General features: G+C 40.4%; 1 protein-coding gene across 3 annotated transcripts; it reads right to left on the reverse strand.

Moving 5' to 3' along the window:
• Nucleotides 1-290: 290 nt before the first annotated feature.
• EMB2762 (CCAAT-binding factor) lies at nt 291-12,556 on the reverse strand. Of its 3 annotated transcripts, XM_086496609.1 has the most exons (17): nt 12,111-12,556; nt 11,246-11,338; nt 7,307-7,380; nt 7,129-7,187; nt 7,013-7,058; nt 6,813-6,925; nt 5,737-5,792; nt 5,562-5,660; nt 4,106-4,164; nt 3,810-3,984; nt 3,558-3,731; nt 3,285-3,459; nt 3,144-3,201; nt 2,069-2,174; nt 1,799-1,994; nt 1,429-1,463; nt 291-693 (listed from the first exon to the last, which is right to left on the reverse strand). In XM_086496609.1, exons 1-17 carry the CDS (start codon nt 12,483-12,485, stop codon nt 661-663), a joined length of 1,926 nt encoding a protein of 641 aa, XP_086352735.1. In that variant the 5' UTR covers nt 12,486-12,556; the 3' UTR covers nt 291-660. The 3 variants fall into 3 exon arrangements, 2 of the variants coding, with proteins under 2 accessions (XP_086352735.1, XP_086352734.1); XR_015185968.1 differs by having other exon boundaries at nt 295-693; nt 1,429-1,994; nt 12,111-12,555; XM_086496608.1 differs by lacking the exon at nt 291-693 and having other exon boundaries at nt 728-1,994; nt 12,111-12,555.
• Nucleotides 12,557-23,122: the final 10,566 nt, after the last annotated feature.

Genomic DNA, 23,122 nt, shown 5'->3' on the forward strand with positions numbered 1-23,122 from the left:
CACAAGGTGTGCATGTGGCTGCTCATGCACTCTCCAAAAGGCCATGCTCTTCAAGTATTCTTTACATGTAAGAACACGTTCACACAATGGCTACAAATGTCGACTTAGGTAGAGGGTGTTCACATATACACACAATGCACGGCAAAATCTCACACCCAATATTAACAACGCCTACATTATGAGCACCACCGATAAGCTTGCAAGCTAGAACAAAACGCACCATCCACAACATTTTTTTGTCACATTACTAGTAAAGATGGCGCTTGTGTGAAATGATATGTCTTCTAATTTGTCATGTCCCATCCAAAAGAAAATCCCTTTTAAATAGTTAGGGCAATAAGTTCTATAATAGGAAGGCCTTTTTGAAAAATTGAGGCTACATCCGACATGATGCTCTCAACGACCTTATTAAATAATTTGAGCCTCCAAAGATGCAACAAACATTACATATGGGGACATCGATATTCTCTGGGTAGCAACTGGGTGATGCTCACATAATTTGAAAGGAAAAAAACAAGGAGCCAAAAACAAGGTGCAAGTTATGAATACAGTACATTCATTTGTAGAACGAAGATTACAATCAACCATCGGAGGAAAAGACCCACAAAAATGTTTCATCAAAACCACTTGACCAATAATCGAATCCTTTTCCATTTTGGCTCACACACTTGCATGCACACTCCTCTCATCAACCTGCTTACAAGATTAAGGCAAAATAAGAGTTACTCAAGTGAAAGCAGTTATGTTGGAGCTAACTATTTAATCTGCAAAATGTTTTTCTTATAGACAAGGCTACTGTCATGAATTCAAAAAACATTGATGTGGAAGAGGAGCTCTGCTAAGTCATTTCACAATAGATACTCTTTCCCCAACATAAACTACTTCCAGTGCTTACATAACATCATGGAAGGTCTTTTTCCCAAATATTTGGTACTTGTTTGCTCTCCCAAAAGGTCTTGGGCATGTTCAGTAGCCCCTGATAGGTACTCATCTCATGTTCGATGAGTCTTTTTGTGGGTTTTAGAGTCCTTTTATCAGAACAGAGTCCATAAAGATAATGAGAACATCAAAATTAGTCCAGATGCAGTTAAATATGATAAGTCTCACGTCAATTTGCTTGCGTACATGGACACAACATCCTTTCTGTGATGTATGCATCTTGGGCCCGTCCTGCACTTATTTGATTATTACAAAATTCCAGAGTGGTGAACCATTTTGCTGACCACAATCAACTAGCTAGCATTCGCTCACTCTCCAGTAAAAGAGCCAGACCATAGAGCTCAAATGAAGCCAATACTACGACCTTTTGCCTCTACATAGTATTCAAGCATGCAAGAACGATTCTAGAAGCCTCATCCATAAGTGCATGCAAGTGCTAGTGCATGGGAAGGAAGAATAAGGAGTGCACAAGTAGAAACTGGGACTCACCATTGGTGGTGGCTCTCCTTTGCACCACATCCAGCCTTCAAATGCCACAATGAGAAAGAGCGTTCACAAGACGTAGGGGAGCGGGGAGCCCTGTGGAAGTTGAAATGGCCCTAACACTGCTTTCACGTCAAACCTGCTCATTGCTTGTGTGCACATACACAAAAACAATCAAGCACTTGGTGGAAAAAGTAGGTAGATCCCCACAAATTTCAAGGGCTTTGCTCTAATTGGCACGCAAATCAATGGCTTTTCCTCTTCCTGCGTCTGGGGGTGGAGAGATCAACGACATGTTCTTTTGCATGGCCATTGCAGGATTCCTCAACGGCATGTTCTTTTGCATTGTCATTGCAGCATTCCTCAACATGCATACATTTCGACTCATCTGTACTGTCATTTTTTCCAGTACTTTGTTTAGCATCATTTGAATCCTGTTTATGACGACGACTAAAGCTCCAGCCTGGGAAATCAATCAGCCCTGGAGACTCACTGTCCAAAGCTTTTGGAAACAGCATTGTTGGCACTGACTTGTAAAATGAAAGCGGTACCGATTTCATCCTCCTCTTAACCTGACGAACCAAAAAATATACACTTAGTACAACATCTATACAACATTTTCAACCGCAAAGCAAACATGCAGCACCTCCTCTGCGAAAATTGTGGCATATGATCCTGAGCTGAAATCCTTTACATTCAGCTCTGTAGTTTTAGCTCTCAGTGTCAGGTCAGCCTCGAGAGACGCCACAAATCTACATTAGACAAAAATCACATTTGGTTAACCCTAAAGTAGTTGCGTCCCCCACACGACACCAGCAGCAATCATGGCAACAATGGCATTGCTGCAACGCCTACAAATGATACGCTCCAATTTTGAAAATCTCTAGCTAACACTGGGGGTGTGTTAAAACAAGGCACTTCTGTGGCTATAAGCAACTTTTGCGTGAATTCTTGTTCTCATGAACCGCAGCTAACCTCATCAAAACCTTTTAGGGATTTGTTCTCAAGGCATTCGAACAAATATTGCTCAAAAATTTAATATCTTACGAAGACCCCTTCAAAATATTCAAAGCACATTAAAGCTTTTCAAAGAATACTTGGACATGTATACAATGAGAATCCATGCATGAATCAACTTGTTTTAGGCCTCAAAAATGTGTATGCTGTCAATTCCAAAGGCCAATTTTGTGGCTTTTTACTCTTTTTAGAAAATCATAATCTTTCATTTTGCACTTTTTGGGGATAAATGGTATGCTAAAATGTTCCTCTATGTGATAGAACCTCAATCATATGCTTTGTTCATGGTTTCTTGGAAAATAGCCAATCTGAAGACCAATTTTATAGAATGAGGTGCCAAGCCACAATTGTCAAGCTACTTAAATGGCTCAAACACAAACTTAGTTTTATCAGCTTGCCTGGTATAAGAAATCAAAATTGATGGAACACGGTTAATTTTTTCTTCAAACAACGATAGAGTAACAGACCAAAACCATATCGAGAGGGCACAACTAGAGAATGGAGGCACAACTATAAAAGCAATAAGCTGCTCCTTTTTGCATAAAACCCTCCATGTACTACAGATTATAGTAGATAACTCACATACTTCCATTCAAGAGTACCTTAGAACACTGCCAGCAGCTACATTCTCAATAGCCCACTAATCTGTATCACACAGACATAGCAAAGAGCAGTAGCCTCAGCGCGCATAGGTCAAGAATTACCTGGATACGACTGGAGAGTAATGGTGGCGTAGAGTATCCATCTCCCATAAAGAGCTCTCTGATTAGACATAAAGATTACTTTCCAAACATCGTATATCATAAAATTTACTTAGCCCTCATGTTAAGCAACCATCAACTTACTCAAAGCATTGGACTTTGCAGGATCAGGTTCTACAACATTAAATGGATCTTGCCCCAGCCCTTCACTTGTAAATTGCTTGTTTTGAGTTTCCTCTCCATTAGCTGCTGCTAGGTTTTTATTATCCAATCCAGTCTCACCCAAATCAGGAGGTTGGGGCTCCGAAATCTCGTAATTCTACAGGAAAAACTGTTGCATCAAGCGACAAAACAATCCATCTATGTGAAGAAACACAATAAGCAGAGAGCCTAATGTACGGTTTGTCGAGGCATTACTTGGTGCACTAGGCAGTTTATGGAGGGATGGCGTCGAAGAAGATTGTGGACTATCGTAATGACAATAAGCGCACCTGCAGGTGGAGACTTCAGTGCCATTCGCCCCAGCTTCTTAGCGAATGCAGCAGCCAGGTATGAAGGTATCAAGGGAGACTTTAAACTGAGATCTAAAAGCTGTAAACAACAATCACTCTTCACTAAGCCATATTTTGGAAAGCAGAGGAAAATTACAAACTAGCAGGCCCCCCGCACCTCAAAAAACCGAGCTCGATATTTTGCTATGAACATTGACGGCTCTAGCAGAGCATACAGCTTGTTGTAAAACTCAGGGTATTCCAGTCCATACTCAGTAATTAAAGAAAAGAGGCCACTCAATGCCATCACACTGATAAGACCCCCTTTGTTGTAAGAGTTTGTGAGAAAGTCACTAATCAAAAGATCAAAATTTTATCTTGTTACAAGTCAGTAATCATTAATAACAGTCCAAAACTTACCAAATTTACTTGTTATATCCCTATTGCATGCATCACATTCAGAAGTGGACAAACCTAAGAAGAAGTGGATTTGTAAGGTTGGGTATTATTGCTTTATGCATGTGCCCAAGTACCTGCACATACAAATTTGCAGCATTAACTTTAATTACTAATTTGTAGGTTCAGTAAGCAAGCATATTTCAGTCGTGTTAGGAAGAAGATAAAGCTACAACACATGGTCAAGATATTCATGAGCAATATTGTTATGTCCGGCTCATAAGAGAGGGGGTCTAGCCTAGATGTCGTCGGGATGGGCGTCCAGTTGTCCTGGTGAACGTAGTGTGAACCCGATCAATGTAGCCGGCCATTACTATAAAAGGGAGGCCAAGGCCTCATTTGCAGTTATCGACCCCCATTGGCAGAGTGCCAATGGTTAGCCCATGAGGCTAGGAGTGCGCGAGGTCACCTCGAGGAGGTGAGGCCGGGTGCTATGGGACGCTCAGTCTCGGTCTTACAGGTGCATGCCTACGTCCTCTGACGTTGCCCCAGCACAAGGGAGCTACCGGATGGCGGCTATGGTCGGGTGGTTCATCCAACGCGTGTCTGTAGGCGGTTTGTGTAGCCGCGAGATCCACTCCGCATGTTCATTACATGGTATCAAAGCCGGTTTGGCTACAGGAAGGACCACGTGCACACCTATGGATCGGTTTGAGTCAGATGACCTTGATTTAAACTAATTTTTAATGACTAATTGCTGAAATTAGTCCATTCACAGCATTAATAGGAACAAAACCTCTTACAATGGATTCAACCCTGGTCACATTCAACTGCTGCACATATATTGCAAATAAGAAGGCAGTTGCCTGCTCTCAACTGCATGGCAGGTCCAATACATATAGAAAGACAACAACTTTTTGTGACCACATGGTCCAGATTTACGCAAATACACCAATTAATCAAACCATTGGTTGGGCCCAGATCAGATTTACAACTGAAGCCTCATGGCTTTTCTTCACCTTGAAAGTTCACACATATATCCGTAGCAATCAAATCTCATGATAGGCACAATCTACAAGCTTTGATGATTACCTCAAATTCAAATAGCAGACAAATTTCCAAGGGATTGGCAGTGTCAACATGGTGTATACTTAATCCTGGCCAGACTATACAATCTACATGTAAACGTATCAAACTCTGCCTGCAGACTCTGTTCATACACATCATACAAGTGAAGGGAAGAAGGAAAGTCACGTTATAATCCTGATACAATAAGCGTAAATGGGCAATAGACAGGTTATGCAATGGACAAGAGCTCACATTACCCATGTGTAAACAATCGAAATTAGATTCTCAAAGAAAACTGACACTAGGCATATGTAATGCTTCGAATAAAAGGGACTACACTCCTTGCAGACAAAATAGTCGAAGTGCCACCTGATTTGAGATAAAATACAAAAATAAAGGAGTTCAAAAACAAATATTCCTCCAGGATAAGCCCATACAAGTCAGTGCAAAGCTCAGGACTTGATACCTTTTCATAAACCACTGTGGTCAAGGGAAGCTGCAAAAACGTAAGCCATACTCTTGAAATCTTTGACTTCAGTTTCTTTACTTTTTGTGTAAACTTCACCTGTAATATTTACTTTTAGAACCTTCTTGACTTATAAGCATTCAAAGTGCCAACAATTAGGAATCCTATATTATACCTGTTTAATTGCATATTTGGTATCTGCTTGTTTTGACTTCACATCAACAGCCTTTTCTGCCAACACCACCAAATACTAGAACAATTGAATTAAAAGCCACAACTGTTTTTAACCCTTAACCCCTTGCATGCTATGCATATATGTTTGCTTTTAAAATATAAGCAAAAAGAATGGCCAACCTTTTGAAACCCAAACCACCAATTTAGTTCCTGCACAGGTTTCTAAACCTGAAAAGAGTTACTGGTTCAGCTAAGACCTTACAGCGTCATTCCCTGACCAATCCTCATCCTCCTCTGGTCAGTGTCAATATAACTCGCATCAAGCAGGTTAAGTTCGTCCCTGACATTCCTCAGGAGGAGCGTAATAAGTACACTTTGCTCTACGAGGAGTTAACTCTCTCCCTTGCACAACACTCTTCAGAGACCACCCGCAAGGGGAAAATCCAGCAACAATGCAAGCACTTCAGCAGAAGCAAATACACAGCTTCAAGCAATATCTCTTCATTAGACTCTGATTCTCATGAGTCGGATGAAGCGATTGATGGATTGAATCTAATGTTGAATCAATATTTTATCATTCCAGAATCTACATTGACCTTTAAAACTTGTTAATCAGTTTTATGATATATTTGACATACCATAAATAGACTAAGAGGATGTTTTCTTATGGTTCTTGTTTTGATTCTCTGGAGCGTATGTTCTAGAGCCTGGACATATGTCACAATTACTTAGATGCTATTGTTTACTTTAATGAGTCTTCATAAATACCTTTTGCACTGCCTATGATAGCTGACAATGTGGCTTGTTGCTTGACAGTGGACAGTCCAAACAATTTGGTTGCCATTATTAAAACACGTAGTTTCTATCTAAAAGATTGTATCTAATATATGTATGCACCAGGAAAATCAAAAAACAATTCACCGTCTTACTTTCTTAATGGCCAAAACCTCGAAACCCGTAAAAAAAAAAACATTTCATATCGCAGTTTCTGAAACCCTTCAGAGCCATGACCCTCGAACCATTGCATGTTATGCATATTAATTTTCTTCAAGAATACAAACACAAGAAATGGCTAACCTTTTGTTGTACTCCAACTTTCAATCACTGCATTCTCAGAATCCTTGCCAGTTATCTTTGGAACATTGATGCAAATGAGAATGTCGCTAACATTGCTCATGAGAGACTGCAAGCTACAATTTGTGGAGCCAAATAAAAAAGTTCAGCTCATTTCCTGAAGCGTGCACATAAAGCGAAAACACAGCTCAAAAGCATAGGACCTTGTCTCTTCCACCATGGAGCCATCTTCGAGGCTTGTACTTACACCTGTCAAAGGAAACAACTGTCAAATTGACTTCTCCGAGATGCATTGATCTAACACCCAGTCAACTCAAACCTTGGTGATTTGGTCCATGACATGTGATCACTTTCCTCAGGGAGACGCACGTGTGACAGCTGTACAAAAAGCCACATTTAAGAAATACCAGTTTGACCATGTCCACAAACCTTCGATTGAATCCACAAGCCAATAAAATGCAAAAGGCTCAAATGAACATTATTGATGTCTCACTCACCTCACATCCATGTACTTAAAATAATTGGCCACAAGATGCTCAATCATCTGGCTCTTAAAATGCTTGCTTAAGACCTTCAAAAAAGAAACAAAACATATGTTGGACAAATGAAATCTGGTAAACACTACACTAAATTGCTTCAGATCCAGTTCAAAAATAATGGACATTTGACAGTTGCTTGCAAAGATAAGAAGGGGAATTTTCCTTAGGCCTCTAGCTGGATTTTGTGCTCTCACGTGCCAGTTGTGCATTATGAGTATACATAGTCAAGCACATATACACACGCATAAACATCCACAAGTATTTACATGGGTATCTAAACATGTACATATATATCTATGTATGTAACTACATACCTGTGTATACACTACACATATAAGTTAAAGTTAAAGTTAAAGTGTTCCTTGTTCCAATAATAAGTTAAAGTTACAAGTGTTCCTTGTTCCAACTTATAGGGTCCCGTCCAATGGGACCCTGGGGACACGAGAGGAAAAAAAAAAAAAAAGAGAAATCTCGTGAAGAGTGCTGACGTGGCACTTGTACAAACGCTCCGCGTTTCACACTGACTAATGACGTGGCAATCGTACAAAATTCCGTGAATTGCGCTGGCAGGATTTAGCGCCAGTTTTTGAGACTTCAAGCTTTTGTGTTTAAAGCTTTTCATGTACTGATTTTTGAGAGCCCAAAGGGCCTTTAAATATGAACCCAGGACCACTCTCTGGCTCAGTTTTGCGTTTTTCACATCAGCCCCAACGTTTTTGTTGGGCAGTAGTTGCAATGTGTGGAGACCCTCTATACAGTGGGAGACCCTCTCTACAATGCAATACCTCATCAGGGAAGACTTTCACAAGCCTTGTGATCATGTAGTGGCAAAGTTTCTCATTCAAGATCCAGATCGAGATCTAGATCTAGCCAGGATATCTATGCTCTCAAAGCATGTTGGAGGTGGTACCCATGCGAAGAGTCTGTCAATGGTCTCGTGTGCACGAGCGGTTGGCAGCGTCATTGTCAGTAGCAATCGCAGTTGTGTGTACCTCAAGTCTATACAGTGGGCATGTCAGTTCTATGCCGAACAACCCTTGGTCACTTGTATGAGCAGCTTGTTATCAGCATGGAGAGCCTTTCCCAGATCTCTCTCTCTCTCTCTCTCTCTCTCTCTCTCTCTCTCTCTCTCTCTCTCCAGTTAGCCATGCAGGGAGATACAACATGCTGGTATGGGGAGATGACGTCATGGTTCCAGGCGCATGGGTTCAGCATAGACAGATTGCCCCCCCTCCAGTACTCACTGGATGCACCCTCTCTGACTCTTACACAGTCCGAGATCACCAAGCTCATCCGCCAGGACCTAACTCGGCTAGACACCAGGAGGACATGGATACAACCAGCACAGGAGTTAGGCACAAAGATGGCTTTCTACAGAGTGCATCTTCTCCAGCTTACAGAGGACGGTTTTGTGACGAGGCCAAGATACATGGACACCCACTTGTCTCATGGGATACGATGTGCTATTGGCCAGATACACACATCCTCACACCAGCTGTGGATCGAGACTGGGTGATACAGTGGAGTACCGGCAGAGGCCAGGACGTGCCTCCTGTGTGACATGGAGCCTGAGACAAAGTTGCACTACACATGCCACTGCCCCGTCTACTACGAGATACGTGGCCACTTCCACTGCTTGTTCAGAGAGGGTTTCAGACCACTCTCCAGAGTCATGCAGTACGAGGATCAGAGATGCTTGGGTCTGTTTTTGCTCGAGCTGCGCAGACACAGAGAGAGCTTGATGAGAGGAGAGGCTAGCCAGTCTCAAAGAAGGATCACAGACTTCTTTAGAGCAGACACCGGGCACCCGGAGGAGCTACTACCACAAGAGAGCTCGTCGTCTCACACCATAGGCACACTAATCGACCGAGCGACCGAGCTAGGGAGATCCAGACGCCCACGACTACGGAGGACTACACAGCATCGACCGAGGCTGCATCAGAGGATTCGGATCACTTTGGCCCGACATGCACGACGCCCGGTCAGGCTATTGACCATGGAGGAGATTGATGAGATCCGCCAGCGACCGATGCTGGATCTTTTGTGATTTAGCCATCCCACATAGCTGCTTAGCTCACACCTAGTGGTTTGAAATTCCGTAGTATTTTATTTTGTCATTTTTTGTTACTCTGACTTCGTATCAGATCCACCACATTGTAACTTTCTGGTCTCATAGGTCACTTTGGCCTTTTGAAGACGTTAATATAACATTTCATTTCATTTCTCTCTCTCATGTCTAGCCTCTTCCTACCTCAGTGATCTCTCTTCTCCACAAGTGCCTTGGCCCTTGTTCATGTATGTTGCATCGGAGGTGTTCTAGATCAGAGTCGAGGTGTAAACCGGATCGCAAGCTAGTTCTTGTCTTCATTCCGCTGCCACCTTTGACAGATCCAAAATATTGCAGCCAAGCTACTCTAAATGAGCCCTTGCTTCAGATGATGCACAAACCTATTTTTGACACTAACACCAAAGTTTTGATCCCGCCGTTGATGCAATTGTCGAGGAGGTGGACTTTCTAGTATTGGTCTACTTCCTTGGCTTGATTGGGAGTACCTTCCCAGTTTTAGTTAGTAAATATACCTGGATGAATCCAAGATAAGCCCAGATTCATCGTCAAAGGAAAGTGCAAGGTCGAAACCCATGGTAGTCATGCACAAGACAATATAACCATCAGCTCCGTCATGCATAGTATTGACTAAATATCATGACATTCCCACTAATGCCGTCCGGGCCCAATAGTGGGTGTAGAACTAGGTACTAACGTATGTTCCCAAACACAACACACAACACACGCACGCACGCACGCACACATGAGCATACATCAACACAAAGTTCAGCGTACCGAGTTTCTATCATGACTCCGGAGATCAAGGACAGGCTCAGCCATAATGAAGCCTAGCACTAAAAGAAGCATTAAATCGGAAAATTAGCACAAAAATGAGGTAGTTGACAGGGCATACGCACCTCGGAGATCAAGGGCAAACTCATCCATAATGAAGCCTAGCACTAAAAGAAGAATTAAATCGGAAAAAATAGCACAAAAATGAGGTAGTTGATAGTACCTTTCCTGATTTAGTTAGTAAAAGTCTGGCTCCAAAACTTCTAACAAAATTTCTCTCTTAAATTCTTATCCAAAATTAACAACTCATTTTCCCTCTCCTCGCCCATTGATTTGGAGAACCCACATACCACAGATAGCTTTAGCACATAAGGGCGGCTTGGCAATTCTCTCTCAGCTGGCTTGAAACCTCCAATCACCACACATAAGGCCAGTCAGTCTGGAAACACACTCTGCTCACCCAAACTCTGAGCACATAAATCCAGCGGCTGAATCTCCGGTTCAACTCGTTAGTGGTTGCTGGCCGGCTGGCTGAGAAAACCAACTCCCAATTTCTTCAGTCAGCCTCATCGAGCCTCTCACCTGAAAATGGGTTGCCGCATCAGCAAACACCACTGTAAAGTGGTGGCTGGCTGGCTGGCTGGGTGGATGGTCTTATGTGCTCAACGCAAGAGATATATCACCTTCCTTCTCTCTCCCACCTGAGCAACTACGACCGGGCCCTTCTTCCTATCTGTTCTAAAGATAAGACTACCTACAGAGTATAAGAGAGCACATAAGGGCAGCACAAACTATGTGCAACCTCTCTCTCATACCTTGTTTGGTGATGAACAAGGGCTCCCACCCCCTTGCAATAAACCTCTCTCTCATACCTTGTTTTGTGATGAACAAGGGCTCCCACCCCCTTGCAATAGACAATCTATTTTCTGTGTCATCAAGGTTTAAATAAAAGGCAGCTCAAATTATTTGCTTGCTCCCTTCCTCCCAAAAAAAAAAATCCCTTTTTTTTAAACATCTAGACAACGAAATGAACTTCAATATGGGAGAAATCTACTAACCAAAGTAGAGAATAATTTGTTGTAAAGTCTACCACTAAAATCTCCTTGCTTTTCCTCACGGACAAATCCCATCAAAGCATCCATAGCAACGATCTGAAGCATACAAAAAGGAATTAAAATGATTTCCCTTCTGATGCATATTTTGTTAAATATCTCGCTTCTTACAAAAAATTATCATGATCTTGCACTCTCATTATAAAAAACAATATTGCACGAACACATATAACAAGACATCCTTCAAAAATCATAAAACAAATATAATCATAGATCAATGCACTTGGGAATTGACTATTCAAAAGCAAGTACTCGAGGTGGAGGTGAGCAAGCTTTTAAAGGTAAGTTTTATCTATCCTAGCATGGAACATGAGAGACTTTATTTCAACATCGAAAAGACCAATTATTTTCCGCATTAACATCTGTCATAAGTCCAAAAGAACAAAGTGTCATTGACACTAAAGGGACAAAATAGAGAAACTTCAGCCACAACATATTGGTACATCAGACACAGTAAAATAATGCATCAAAGAAATGCTTACATTTCCTCCCCAAGCAGCATGTCTTACTCATGCCTTATTCAAGGGTATACGATTCTTTCCACTTTAGCTTTATACGTACACAGATCATCAATACACACACACAATTAGTGTACATGGATGGTATCTAGATGCACATAAGTTCATAAAAATTCCTTATATGAGCTATACACAGACCTCACAAGCACAAAATAAACATAAGAGTCGTTCTTGTAAGCTGTGTGTATAGCTCTAACCATATAAACATAAGACATTTATGGACGTACTGATATGTGTATGAACTTTACATGAGATAGGCGCACGCTTACACAAGCACAAGCTGCTATGAATACCTGTGTAGATGATGACATTGTAGGAGAAACCACGATACGGAGCAGCAAGTCAACAAACTGATTGTATTTATTCCAAAGCCAGGCAAGGTAGACAGCCTGGGCTTGGTGGGCATGCTCGCCTGCCTTGGTTTCAAGGGTGCGTTGAGCTTTTTCAAACGCTTGGAGGGAGAGCTCGCCACTAGAGAGGAGAGGGGAGAAAAAGGCTTGCAGATGGAGGAGGGCATGCAGGACGCATTCATCATCGGAGGAAGCGGGCGAGTCGAGAGCCTTAGAGAGAAGCGAAAGCAGGGTGGGCGCGTTGTTAATGTGCGTCTTGGAGACCAGAAGCTCCTTACCTAGCTGCTTCACAGCTTGAACGGACAAGCCCGCCTCCATGTCGCAATTTTTTTTCGCACTCGTGCCTGCCTGTGTTGTCTCTCTCTCTCTCCCAAAACCCACAATAATTTAAAAGTGAGTTCGAACCTCACTGCCTGTGCGCTCTTTCTTTCGGTTCGAACCTCACTAAAACCCACAACTAGTCTTGCTTGGTGGGCCTTTGGTGATAGATTTTGGAGCGCATGTGGTGATTGATGTCGGCTTGGGTTTGGTTGCGGTGACACAAGAAAATGAGTGGAACCAATTGATAAGCACCAATAATAGCTCAGCTTGGGACTTGATGAGCATTGGGAAGAAGCAAGTTGTGTCATATAGTGCTCCGTATTCGATAGAGGGCTACTAAAGAGGGTAATTGAATCAAGCAAAAGGGTTGCAACTTAACTTACTTTGGTAGTTGTTTACAGATTGCACCATTCAACCTAGTAATATCAACCATTTAGTCTCTAAACGGTGGAACCTTCTTTAAGACATCCATCTTATTATCAATCAAGCGTAGTCAATTTTCATTTATTTCAATATATAAGTTGAATTGCCAAACTGTGAGAAGAGAAATGCATGTCTATTTGATATATAGATACGATGATCAAAATTGAGCATGCATTGGTGAGGAAAACATGTGGCTAAACTAAACTTAAGGAAGCTTTGAGAAACTCAAAAATACAGAAAGCATAAACAAACTATAAAAATTGAACTACACTATCGACTTGATATTCGTATACTAATGTCATCCAATTGTACAAGCCGGAGGACAATGTTTGAGTCAAGCTCCATAAAAGCAATATGAATAGTTAAACATATCATCTTGCAATGAAATGTCACAGACCGAAACTGCAAAGTATATAGTGCACATCATGTAGAGGTGCCATACAAAAGTATGGTGGAGAGCTGGCACTGTGCTCTCTCCAAAAATTATAAGAAACGAAAGCCGTGCCCTGCCCCGTAGCATTTATGTGTTACGCCAAGCAAACGCATAGTCATGGGGTGCTGGATATAGATAACGAACCTTGTAGTATTGTTGAGCTGGAGTCGCGCTTGTGCAATTGAAACGTCCAGTGTTGTGAATAAACATCCTCCCTATCAGACACAAAACACGCATTAAGACAAATATAGGAGATGTGGCATATTGATTAAGAATATTAAAGAGAAGCAAGTCTAATTTTATATTCTATATCGAAGGTTCGCTACATAAAGAGTTATGGGTGTTTTTTGGATAGATTTTTCCTTGTTAAAATTACACTATCTCTCTCTGATCTTTGATTATTCATTTGTTTTGTGATCAATGACACTAAAAAGCTTTAAATGCGAATGCTTACTTTCTCCTCATCTAGAGGCTTGCTTTTAGGACGACGCACAACACGAATGCTGGTGAGCATAGAGGGTTGCTCCATACTTCTATCATGAAAATGCTAGATAATATTCATCATTTTCTTCAATGCAACATAACAAAATTTACGCATATTAATATCAAGCATCTAGCACTTAAGTAAACAAGTATAAAAAGCATTGGTAAACTTTAATTTAAATAGATACAATGATCGAGATTGGGCATTGACAAACTCAAAAAATATAAAAAGCATCAACAGATTAGACAAATTATATTGCACTACCAACCTAATAATCATGTATGGGTAGTACGTACAATGTCATCCATGCAAGAGATCAGAAAAGGAGACAGGTGTGGGATAAGGAGATCACGTCGCCGCTTTGATTTTATGTTAGATAATATAAAAGCGTGCCCTGTTTATTTGAAGCCATCTGATCATGGAAAAATGGCTTTGGTCATACCAACCGGCTGCTTGTGAGCTCAAGTAATCATAGGAGCAGATTAGGCTCTGTGTTGTTCCTCTTTTTTCAACTTAGCTTCATGTTCAACCTCATTTTGCAGATCATTGATTCTCCCTTAGGAAGCCCAAGGAAGAGTGAATATAAATGCTTAATTTGTTACTTGTCAACCTCATGCTCAAGCTTGTTTTGCAAACTTTGGTTCTCCTTCTGCCATAAGGGACACAGAACGCATAGAAAGATAAAATTTAATCATGTATATCATTGTTTGGAGTCTTCATCAAGTCGTGATCATAGGCTGCTAGATCTGCGTATTTGACAGTGATGCTTTTCCAGTTGGCCATTGCTGGTTCTCTTTTCCTTCCTTTCCCGTCACCAACGCCTTCAGCACCCTCACTCTTGCATCAACCGTGGCGATGGATCCTCTAATATATAGCTTGTCTTTTTTCCTTCGCACCATCGCCAACTCTTCTAGTCACCACACGTTCATGAAAACGCTAAAATCAGTTTCGTAATCCACCCTCTCTGTTGTAGCTTGTCGGGCTTTGGAAATGCTGTGGGGATTTGTTAGGCTTGCGCATGACCTAGGATGCTACTTGCTCTGTTGCATGCATGCCTTGCCGAGTGCATTAATCACGATATGTTAACTGGTGTATGTTGAAATTTCAGCTGCGGATTTTCCTAGTCAGTGCTTTGCTGGGAAATCCCCTCTGTAAGCTTGAACCTCAACCGTACCAGACTACCCTTATGCAGGTTTCCGTTAGGAAAAAATCAAAATCTGCCTGCGCTAGACGCTGGTGGAAGCCGACAAAAAAATATTCAAAAGTTGTCAGCTTTGTCAACGTACAATCGTGTGACGCAAGAGCATGTGATGCAGGCGAGAGAGAGGCGAGTCTGGCATGAGCTTCGCAGACATGCACTTGTCCTGAACGTCTACGACCGGCTGAATTTGACGTCCGCTCGCTCAGAAACCGCGTCAGCTTGGCTTGTCGAAGCGAAGAGATGAGGCGCAGGTATGAAAAACAATGACCTGATTTGCTTTTTTGAATTTGAACCCCTGCCACGTGGTGGCTTCTGCGGCTAGACAGAGGAAAAAGAACCTTTGGCTCACCAAGTAATAATTTAAAAGCAATAAGGAGTGCAATCTTCTCTATCCTTGAAAATCTTTTAAAAGCTTTAAAGAGAGTATGTATCTGCTAGATTGCCATTTCTGTGTATCAAAGTATTCACTTCAAGGTAGAGCATTGACTTGCTAAGTAACGTTTAACTCAACATCCTTGTCTTTGAGGAGCTATGAAAAACAGCAGAGCGCAAGTCAAAAATTTTGTACCTTGAGACTTTTGCAAAAATATTGAAGATATATATATTACACAAACTAAGTGAGTGCCATGGTGGAGAGTCATCATAGTCTCCCCAAATTTCTAACCCATATTTTGTTTCCTACTACATAAGCATGCAAATCAAGAATGTAATAACAAACCTTGAATTATGAGAGATGGTCAATGAAGTTGGTATGAAGGTCATGTGATCTTTGCAGTATATCATCTACACATGGGTCACATTGCAAATTTCCCTCCCTTTGCTTCGTTAGATGAAGGTTGTCATGTGTATGCCCCATGTTCCAAGTTCCATATTGTGCTATTGCTTGTGCAAGCTTTTCTTAACGTCAACCGAAGTGTTTGTTGTACCAGTTGACCTTGATGTCACTGCATTGATTTTGTTTACTTGGTGGGTTGTTATTATTAGACTCTTGCCTCTGCACTACCTTAACTTTTGGCTTCCTCATCAAGTGTGGTCGTTGGATTTGTGCATGAAGAAATGAATTCCAAATGGTCACTTAGGAAGCAATCTCACTAGCCTTTTCCAAAATTTCAATCGCATAGAATCAAAGCCATCACCGATGATTATCTTGTGAAGGTAGATTCTACAATTGGCTAGTCCAAACCTTCCTATGGCTTCAAATTACCATCCTGCACCTAGGATTTTCACCTTTGCTCATCTTAGAGGTATTTAAAGGATTGCAAAGCCCTCTCTCTCGTTGTGACTCCATTGGTCTTGTTGCAAGCCACGAGTTGCAAGCTCATACATTAGTAGCTTTGGTGAGCCTGCATGTTATGTGTGAGAGAGAAAGAGCCTAAGAAGGCACGATTTTGTGGTTGTAAGGGCAAAGATCCTAGGGATAAACTCGTAAGTTGTGCCTATGATTAAGGGGGTCCTAAAGATAGGGACAAGGAGCTCCTATCAAAGGGTAGGTTGGGCAAAGATCAATGGGTCATTGGGTAGAGATCAAGCCATAGACTTCTCTAGGCCTTGCAATGGTATTACAAACAACTTGGTGAACTCTAGAGTTTTGATGGTGGACTTAATTGAAATGAACTTACAAAGTTTAGTCAATATAACTACAATCACCCATACCAAGTCATGACCTTGTACGGTGGTTGGTAGACACACAATAAAATCCATAGAGATATTGCACTTGTTGTCATCACTAGAAAACTTCATAAGTTGCTCTTTGCGTGAATTTGCATATGGCTACAAATATGCCTTTGCAAGCCACTAGGGCCAATAACACCCAATGTGCATGCATTAGCAAAAACTTATTCGAGCTTGCATTTCCATGATCAGGGTGGTTTGTGCTTGCCAATGCTCATGGCTTAGTTTATGCTCATAGCATACATGAAACTTGAGGGAACAGAAATGTACATACTTGTAAAATGAGCTAAATACTTCTCACCTTGAATCATAGAAATTCATAAGAGGCTACATGGAACAAGTACTAGCCCTGCTAAAATATTTGAACCATAATAGAATGTAAACATAAACCACATCTAGGTACAAATAATGAAACATTTTCATGTCTTACTAAATATTCAACAATATCTGGTCACTGAAATTGTTTTTGATCCGCATGCTTGAAGTGGTATAAGAAACAAATTTGACCAACACATAGGGACTTTGTTGTGACACATAACTAGGAAAAAGTGATAGTGTCAATCCCAGAGGCTCATATTCTCCAGTTGTGGAATATGTCTTGTTCTGTGGCGTCGACAAATGTGACATCCCTAAAGTACAAAAAATACTAATGTGTGAAGGTAACTAGAGACACTCAGTGATAGGAGTGAAATGGAACATCATAAACCTTAATCCACACTAGCTAAACCAAACTCCATGAGTTCTTACACCATGTTGGACACCTTGTGACTGACAGCATATGCCAATGAATGCCCATGCAACCTCAAACAAGTCTTTGCTAAACACTAGGACCCATACACCTAGTGTTCCTGCTTTAACAAAGTCGTATCCTAGCATTTAAAATTTAGAATATTGAACATCTTACTTAAGGTAATGGTTGTTGTTGACAACCTTGAACATAAGAGTGTTGACCAAACTGCTTGAGTTGGTAGACCAAGGTGTGTACCCTTATGGTCAGTAGGATCAACATGTGTTGATAGAAAAGACAATCCCTAACCTTGTATCCATGGAATCATTATATGTATACCAACCTCTAGAATCCTTTCCGCAAAATTGACCTTGCCATGGACATAAAGACCTAAGTGGGATGAAATCACTCAAGAATATGCATCCCTCTTGTAAAGCTCATCTGAAGCATATTTAGAAATGAAACTAAACTAAATTAAATGCTTATTGTGAAGAGCAAAAGTATCTTATACTTACCTCGATGAAAGGGAGCTTGTAAACAAAGGAGGTAAAGGTGCATCACCAAAATCTTTACTTGTATTGGTTCAGCCATTTCCTCAACATGTGAGCTAAACACCCAAACTTCATATTTAGTGAATAGAAATAGGACATTTAAACTAGTAATTAGTGGAAAACCCCTGTCTCCTTAGCCAAGATTCTTGTTTATTTCCTTCAGAGAGTTGAGGATTGCTTTTTGAAGCTGAAAGGATCAGTGTTAACCATTGAAATTTGATTCACAAGCTTGATCTTACACAAACTAGAGGCACAACAAGGCATGTAGAACGTACATATGATTTGTTAAGGTTGGCATCATATTCACAGTTGGATCCTCATTTATTGAAAGCGTATTCACCACTATATATTTTAGGATAATAGTATCCACCTTGAGACGAAGGAGTGAAACCATCTATCCCAAGCTTAGAAGAGTGGAACCTTATTCACAGCTTCTATGAAAGATAAGTGTGTTATCCATGACCCATAAGCAATTTTTGCCTTTGCATAGCTCTAGCATAAGCTTCAAGCTAGCAAAAATGGAAAATATAGCTCATTGAGCAAGCATAATAAGTCATACCATGCATATATTTTCCTCCTTTATTCTTTGTGCATGTGTGACATAAAGCTTTCTTCATGGGTTCAACTCGTAAATGCACTACTATCATGCTATCAAATAGAGAAAGAGACCTCGTAGATATGCATCATGGAGAAGTTTCTATGATATAGATATAGCTTATTTAGCAAACATACTAAGTCATGCCATGCATATATGTGTTCCTCCTTGATTATTTGTGCATGTGTGACATAAAGCTTTATTCATGGGTTCATCTCATGAATGCACTACTATCATGCATCTGAATAGAGAAAGAGACCTCCTAAATATGCATCATGGAGAAGTTGCTACTATGATTTAGATATAGCTCATTGAGCAAGCACACTAAGGAATGCCATGCATATATGTTTTCCTCCTTTATTCTTTGCGCATGTGTGACATATAAAGCTTTCTTCACGGGTTGAGCTCGTAACTGCACTACTATCATGCAGTTAAAGAGACCTTTGTAGATATGCATCATGGAGAAGTTGCTATGATTTAGGCTCCTAGCTTGAAGGGTTCCCATGCATTTGAAAGCATAAGACCTTGAAATTCCTAAGTATATCAACAACTAACTGAAAGTTGAAATAATTCAACCAACGAGAGTCGTACCTGCTTTTAGAGCGAAAAAAAGGTGATATGGTTTTAGCCAAAAGTGCAATTTGTAAATGCATGTGATGGTATTAGATCCAAGTAGAAGAATATGTTTTTTCAAGCGGCCTTGCCCTCCCAAAAAAAACCTAGCTTGGCACTACTCATAGTAATATGTATGAAAGTAAAGTTTTTGATGATGGAAATTAATTCATCAGCAGTACGGGAAATACCATGTGTGTATGCTAAACAAAATCTTCAAAAAAAACAAACATGAAAAAAGGAAAGCAAATTTTGCAGAGCCTTTACTACATTCTTCATATATGCCAGTATCGATGCATCATATGCAAAGAATTGGAAAGCTACGTACCTAAATTGCTACTTGTAGATCACAAATTTCAACTTAGTAAATGCATCCTTTGGAGTCTTATTGATCAAGAGCATTGGGACAATCTTTCTTTTGATGTGGTCCCAAAGAATTTTTGCCTTTTAAATTCTGAGGATGATGTTCTCTTCTTTGCCCTGTTGGAAAAGATTGTCCTAATTAAAGCAGAGGTGATCTACTGTTGATTCATATTGTGACTTGGTAGAATGCTTGGTAACGCTACCCCTTGCTTAGCTGAGATCATAGTGTTTATTAATACCCCCTTTGTGATAAATGAGGTTAACAATTAAGTAAGTGTATCCACTTTCTGGGATAGTAAATAGATGCCTACAACCAACTTATGGAAACGGGATGCAAAAGCTTGAAAATCGCGTAGAGAAAGGTAATTTTTTGCTTCAGATAGACCATTGTCATCCTCGAGAATATCAAATACACTCTGGGAAGGAGAAGTGGATATACACATATTGATTTCAAAATAGAAAAGGTGATTCTTTGGTAGATCTAGGTCAAGAGTGCTAAAATCTGAATCCATGGTGCAGAGTCGTGTTAACGAGAAAAGGAAAAATATTTGGTATAAAAATCACCTTGTTAAGCCTTTTCCAAGTTTTGGAAGTGATTGCAAATGGGAAACCACAAACTGTGGACGTTTATTTGAGCCTGCCAAATCAAAGCCCAAACTGGGAGAACTTTTCAAAAACAATCCAGTGGTATTTGTCAAATGGTAGTTGCCAATCCTGATGTCATTGGGCACAGATCCTTCAAGAATATGATTGTTCTTTATGAAACGTAAAGGTCGCTACAACGTGGTAACCGACGCTTTAAGTCGCATGTCCAAAATATACACTTTCTTTCACGAAACTTCTTGGCCTCTCTTTGAGGGAAGTGTGTACACGATTTTTCATAATAAGGTGTGGAGTCATGTAGTAATGAGGGATCTTTATCATTATCATGGGAGTTTGACACTCAAACATTCATAAGTCTAAAAACTAGACCTTTCACAGTAGTATTCTAGCCCTTTTCAATATTCTTAAGAAAATTGACAAGCATGCTTATAAATTGAATTTACTAGCATGTTCATGAGCTCATCCTATTTTTCATGTGATGGCCATTTACGCAAGCTGTTATGAGAGGAAGACAATGTTGTTGATTTATATATTTTGGTGTATAGGATTGAGCCACCCACTCAACCTCATAAACCAAAGAAAATTTTGGATTATCATTGTTTAGAACCAAGAAATCATGCTTGTCAACAAGCTTTAGTTAAGTGGAAAGATATATCTAAAGAAAGTTCCACTTAGGAAAACATTGGTGCTCTTTATCAGAGGTTTCCCATCTTTGTATTTGAGGATGAAAAATATTTTTCAAGGGGGGAGTAATGTAAGGGAAAAAATCCTAGGAAGAAGATCTAAAGTTGTGTCTCCTATCAGTAAAGGGGTCCTAAAGATAGGGGTTAGGAGCTCTTGTAATAGGGTAGGTTCAAAAGTCATAGGGTTCCCTAGGCCTTTAAGTAGGCCAATTATTTTATAGCATTGTAGAATACGTTATCATAATGGAGTGCATTATCAAGATGGAATGCACGAGTCTCTTCTAATCATTAGGGTCATTCAAAGAAACAATGTGTACTTGGTGCCCTTCCACACAGAGCACCATGGAGCATGCATCCAACCCATCAATAATCAATGAATAGCTGTCTTCACTTTTTTCATGGGCGACACCCCCTCCTCGCCCAACACATGGGTGCAACTACCATGGCAAAAAAATTGTCGACAAAAAAATTACGCAAGAGAGTTGATCTCTAGACCACTCGCTTGTATGTCTATAGTTGTAACTGTCTAAGCCAATAGCTTTTCACACTGAGCTCCTAAGAAAAAGTACCCTTGTCCGTTATTTGTGAATGTGTTAGTGCCCATCCATTAAGGGGGGTACTTCGTAGGCCACCCATTGGTATGAAGTTCTCGGATAGGCGGTGCCCATTTGTGAAGCCGCCCTTAGACATACGCAAATTGGTTAAACGAACATCGACTTAGGGTGATAAATGATGTACCCAACCAATAAATAGTGCATCCAAGTTTTAAGGATCACACCATCGACATCGCTAGCTAGACATCTACTAAATTGTTTTCAACATTGTTGGCATAGCAGCTCAGAGCACCGGCTCTTGCCATTCTTCGCAATAGAAGCAACACAACCTGACTTTTTATAGATTTCACAAGAGATTTGTATTAGGAGCATCACACTTCCTTATGAATTATTGCATGACAAGAGAGATAATCCAGAAGCTGATTGTCTAAGCATATGTATCATGTACGATAAACATAAGAAAAGCATATAGCATGGCCTTTGCAATTCCTTGTTTGACTCATTCTATAGTACATCCACTCCAATGCTCAAAATAAACGTATTTCCAAGAACTTAAGAAAACCTATGTGTAAAAACTAAGAGGTTTTTTCCTTAATTTTGAAGGAATTTCGAAAAAAAAACATGAAACTCCCCCAAATTTTGTATGTTTTTTCCACCTCCAAAGATTATTTTCAAAGATGAACTTTAAAATTTGAAGTTGGGATTACACTAACCCTAGGTTTTTTTTCAAGCACTACGATTCCACTCGTGTTCATAATAGGGCCTTTATTTTTACGTTGAAATATAACAGCGAACAACCTTATTACGTTAAAGCTAAAAAGTCACATTGAGCGGTCTTGATTTTGATGTACGCTTTTGATTTGGATGTAGGACATGGATCAACATAACCTGATGATTGAAATTCAATCAAGTCACTATATTTATATGTTGCAGTGAAAAATTTGCCTTAGGCTAGCTAAGCCACCCTTTGAAAAGTACTCTCCTAGGGTAGAGCAACCATGGAATCCAAAGAAATATAATATCTAAGGATAAGAGTAAAGGAATAGAACTTTGGGACTCTCTTCTAGGTCCATCCTTTCCCACATCCCCCTCTCTCTCTTCTCTTCAAGCACCCATGCCTTCCACCTAACTTCCATCCTCCCTCTTCTCCCCAGTGTAAGGCCGCATGCAACACCACAATTTTGTAGCAATCGAAAAGAATTTTGATAGAGGGCGGTGTATAAATTGGAATTTGGGCTCATGTGTATCTAAAAGAATAAAAAGGACTCTTCTAAGCACACTTGCACACCCACCTCCCTTATATGAATGTATATGTGTAAGGATGTAGGCTAAGACATGATGCTCGGTTAAAAAAATTTATTACATTTCCATGTAGTAAAAATAGTAGGACCATAAGATTGAAAGAAAGTAGAATGTATTGCATTATACTATCATTAAGCATGTTTACAATTATGGAGAGTGCTTTTGCAAGCCATGCTCTTGTTACCTGCAACCATCACATAGCACAAGACCAAAGTCAATACAAGATGTGGAATGCAAGTGTCATAAGAGCAAGGCATGTGTTATTGATGTCCACAATAAACTAAAAAAAATGCCACTTGATTGTTCTTGCTAGCCCCTTGCTCTTGGTTAATGAAGGGTACAAGCAAGTCCTCTCCAACCAGTGTTGAATCATCTTGGAGAGTACCTACTTTTCTATCATAGACCGTGTATGGCTTCATGGTGGCCCACCAC

Source organism: Adiantum capillus-veneris, chromosome 23, assembly GCF_014529385.1.
Source record: "Adiantum capillus-veneris isolate H3 chromosome 23, ASM1452938v2, whole genome shotgun sequence".
Classification (NCBI taxonomy): Eukaryota; Viridiplantae; Streptophyta; class Polypodiopsida; order Polypodiales; family Pteridaceae; genus Adiantum; species Adiantum capillus-veneris.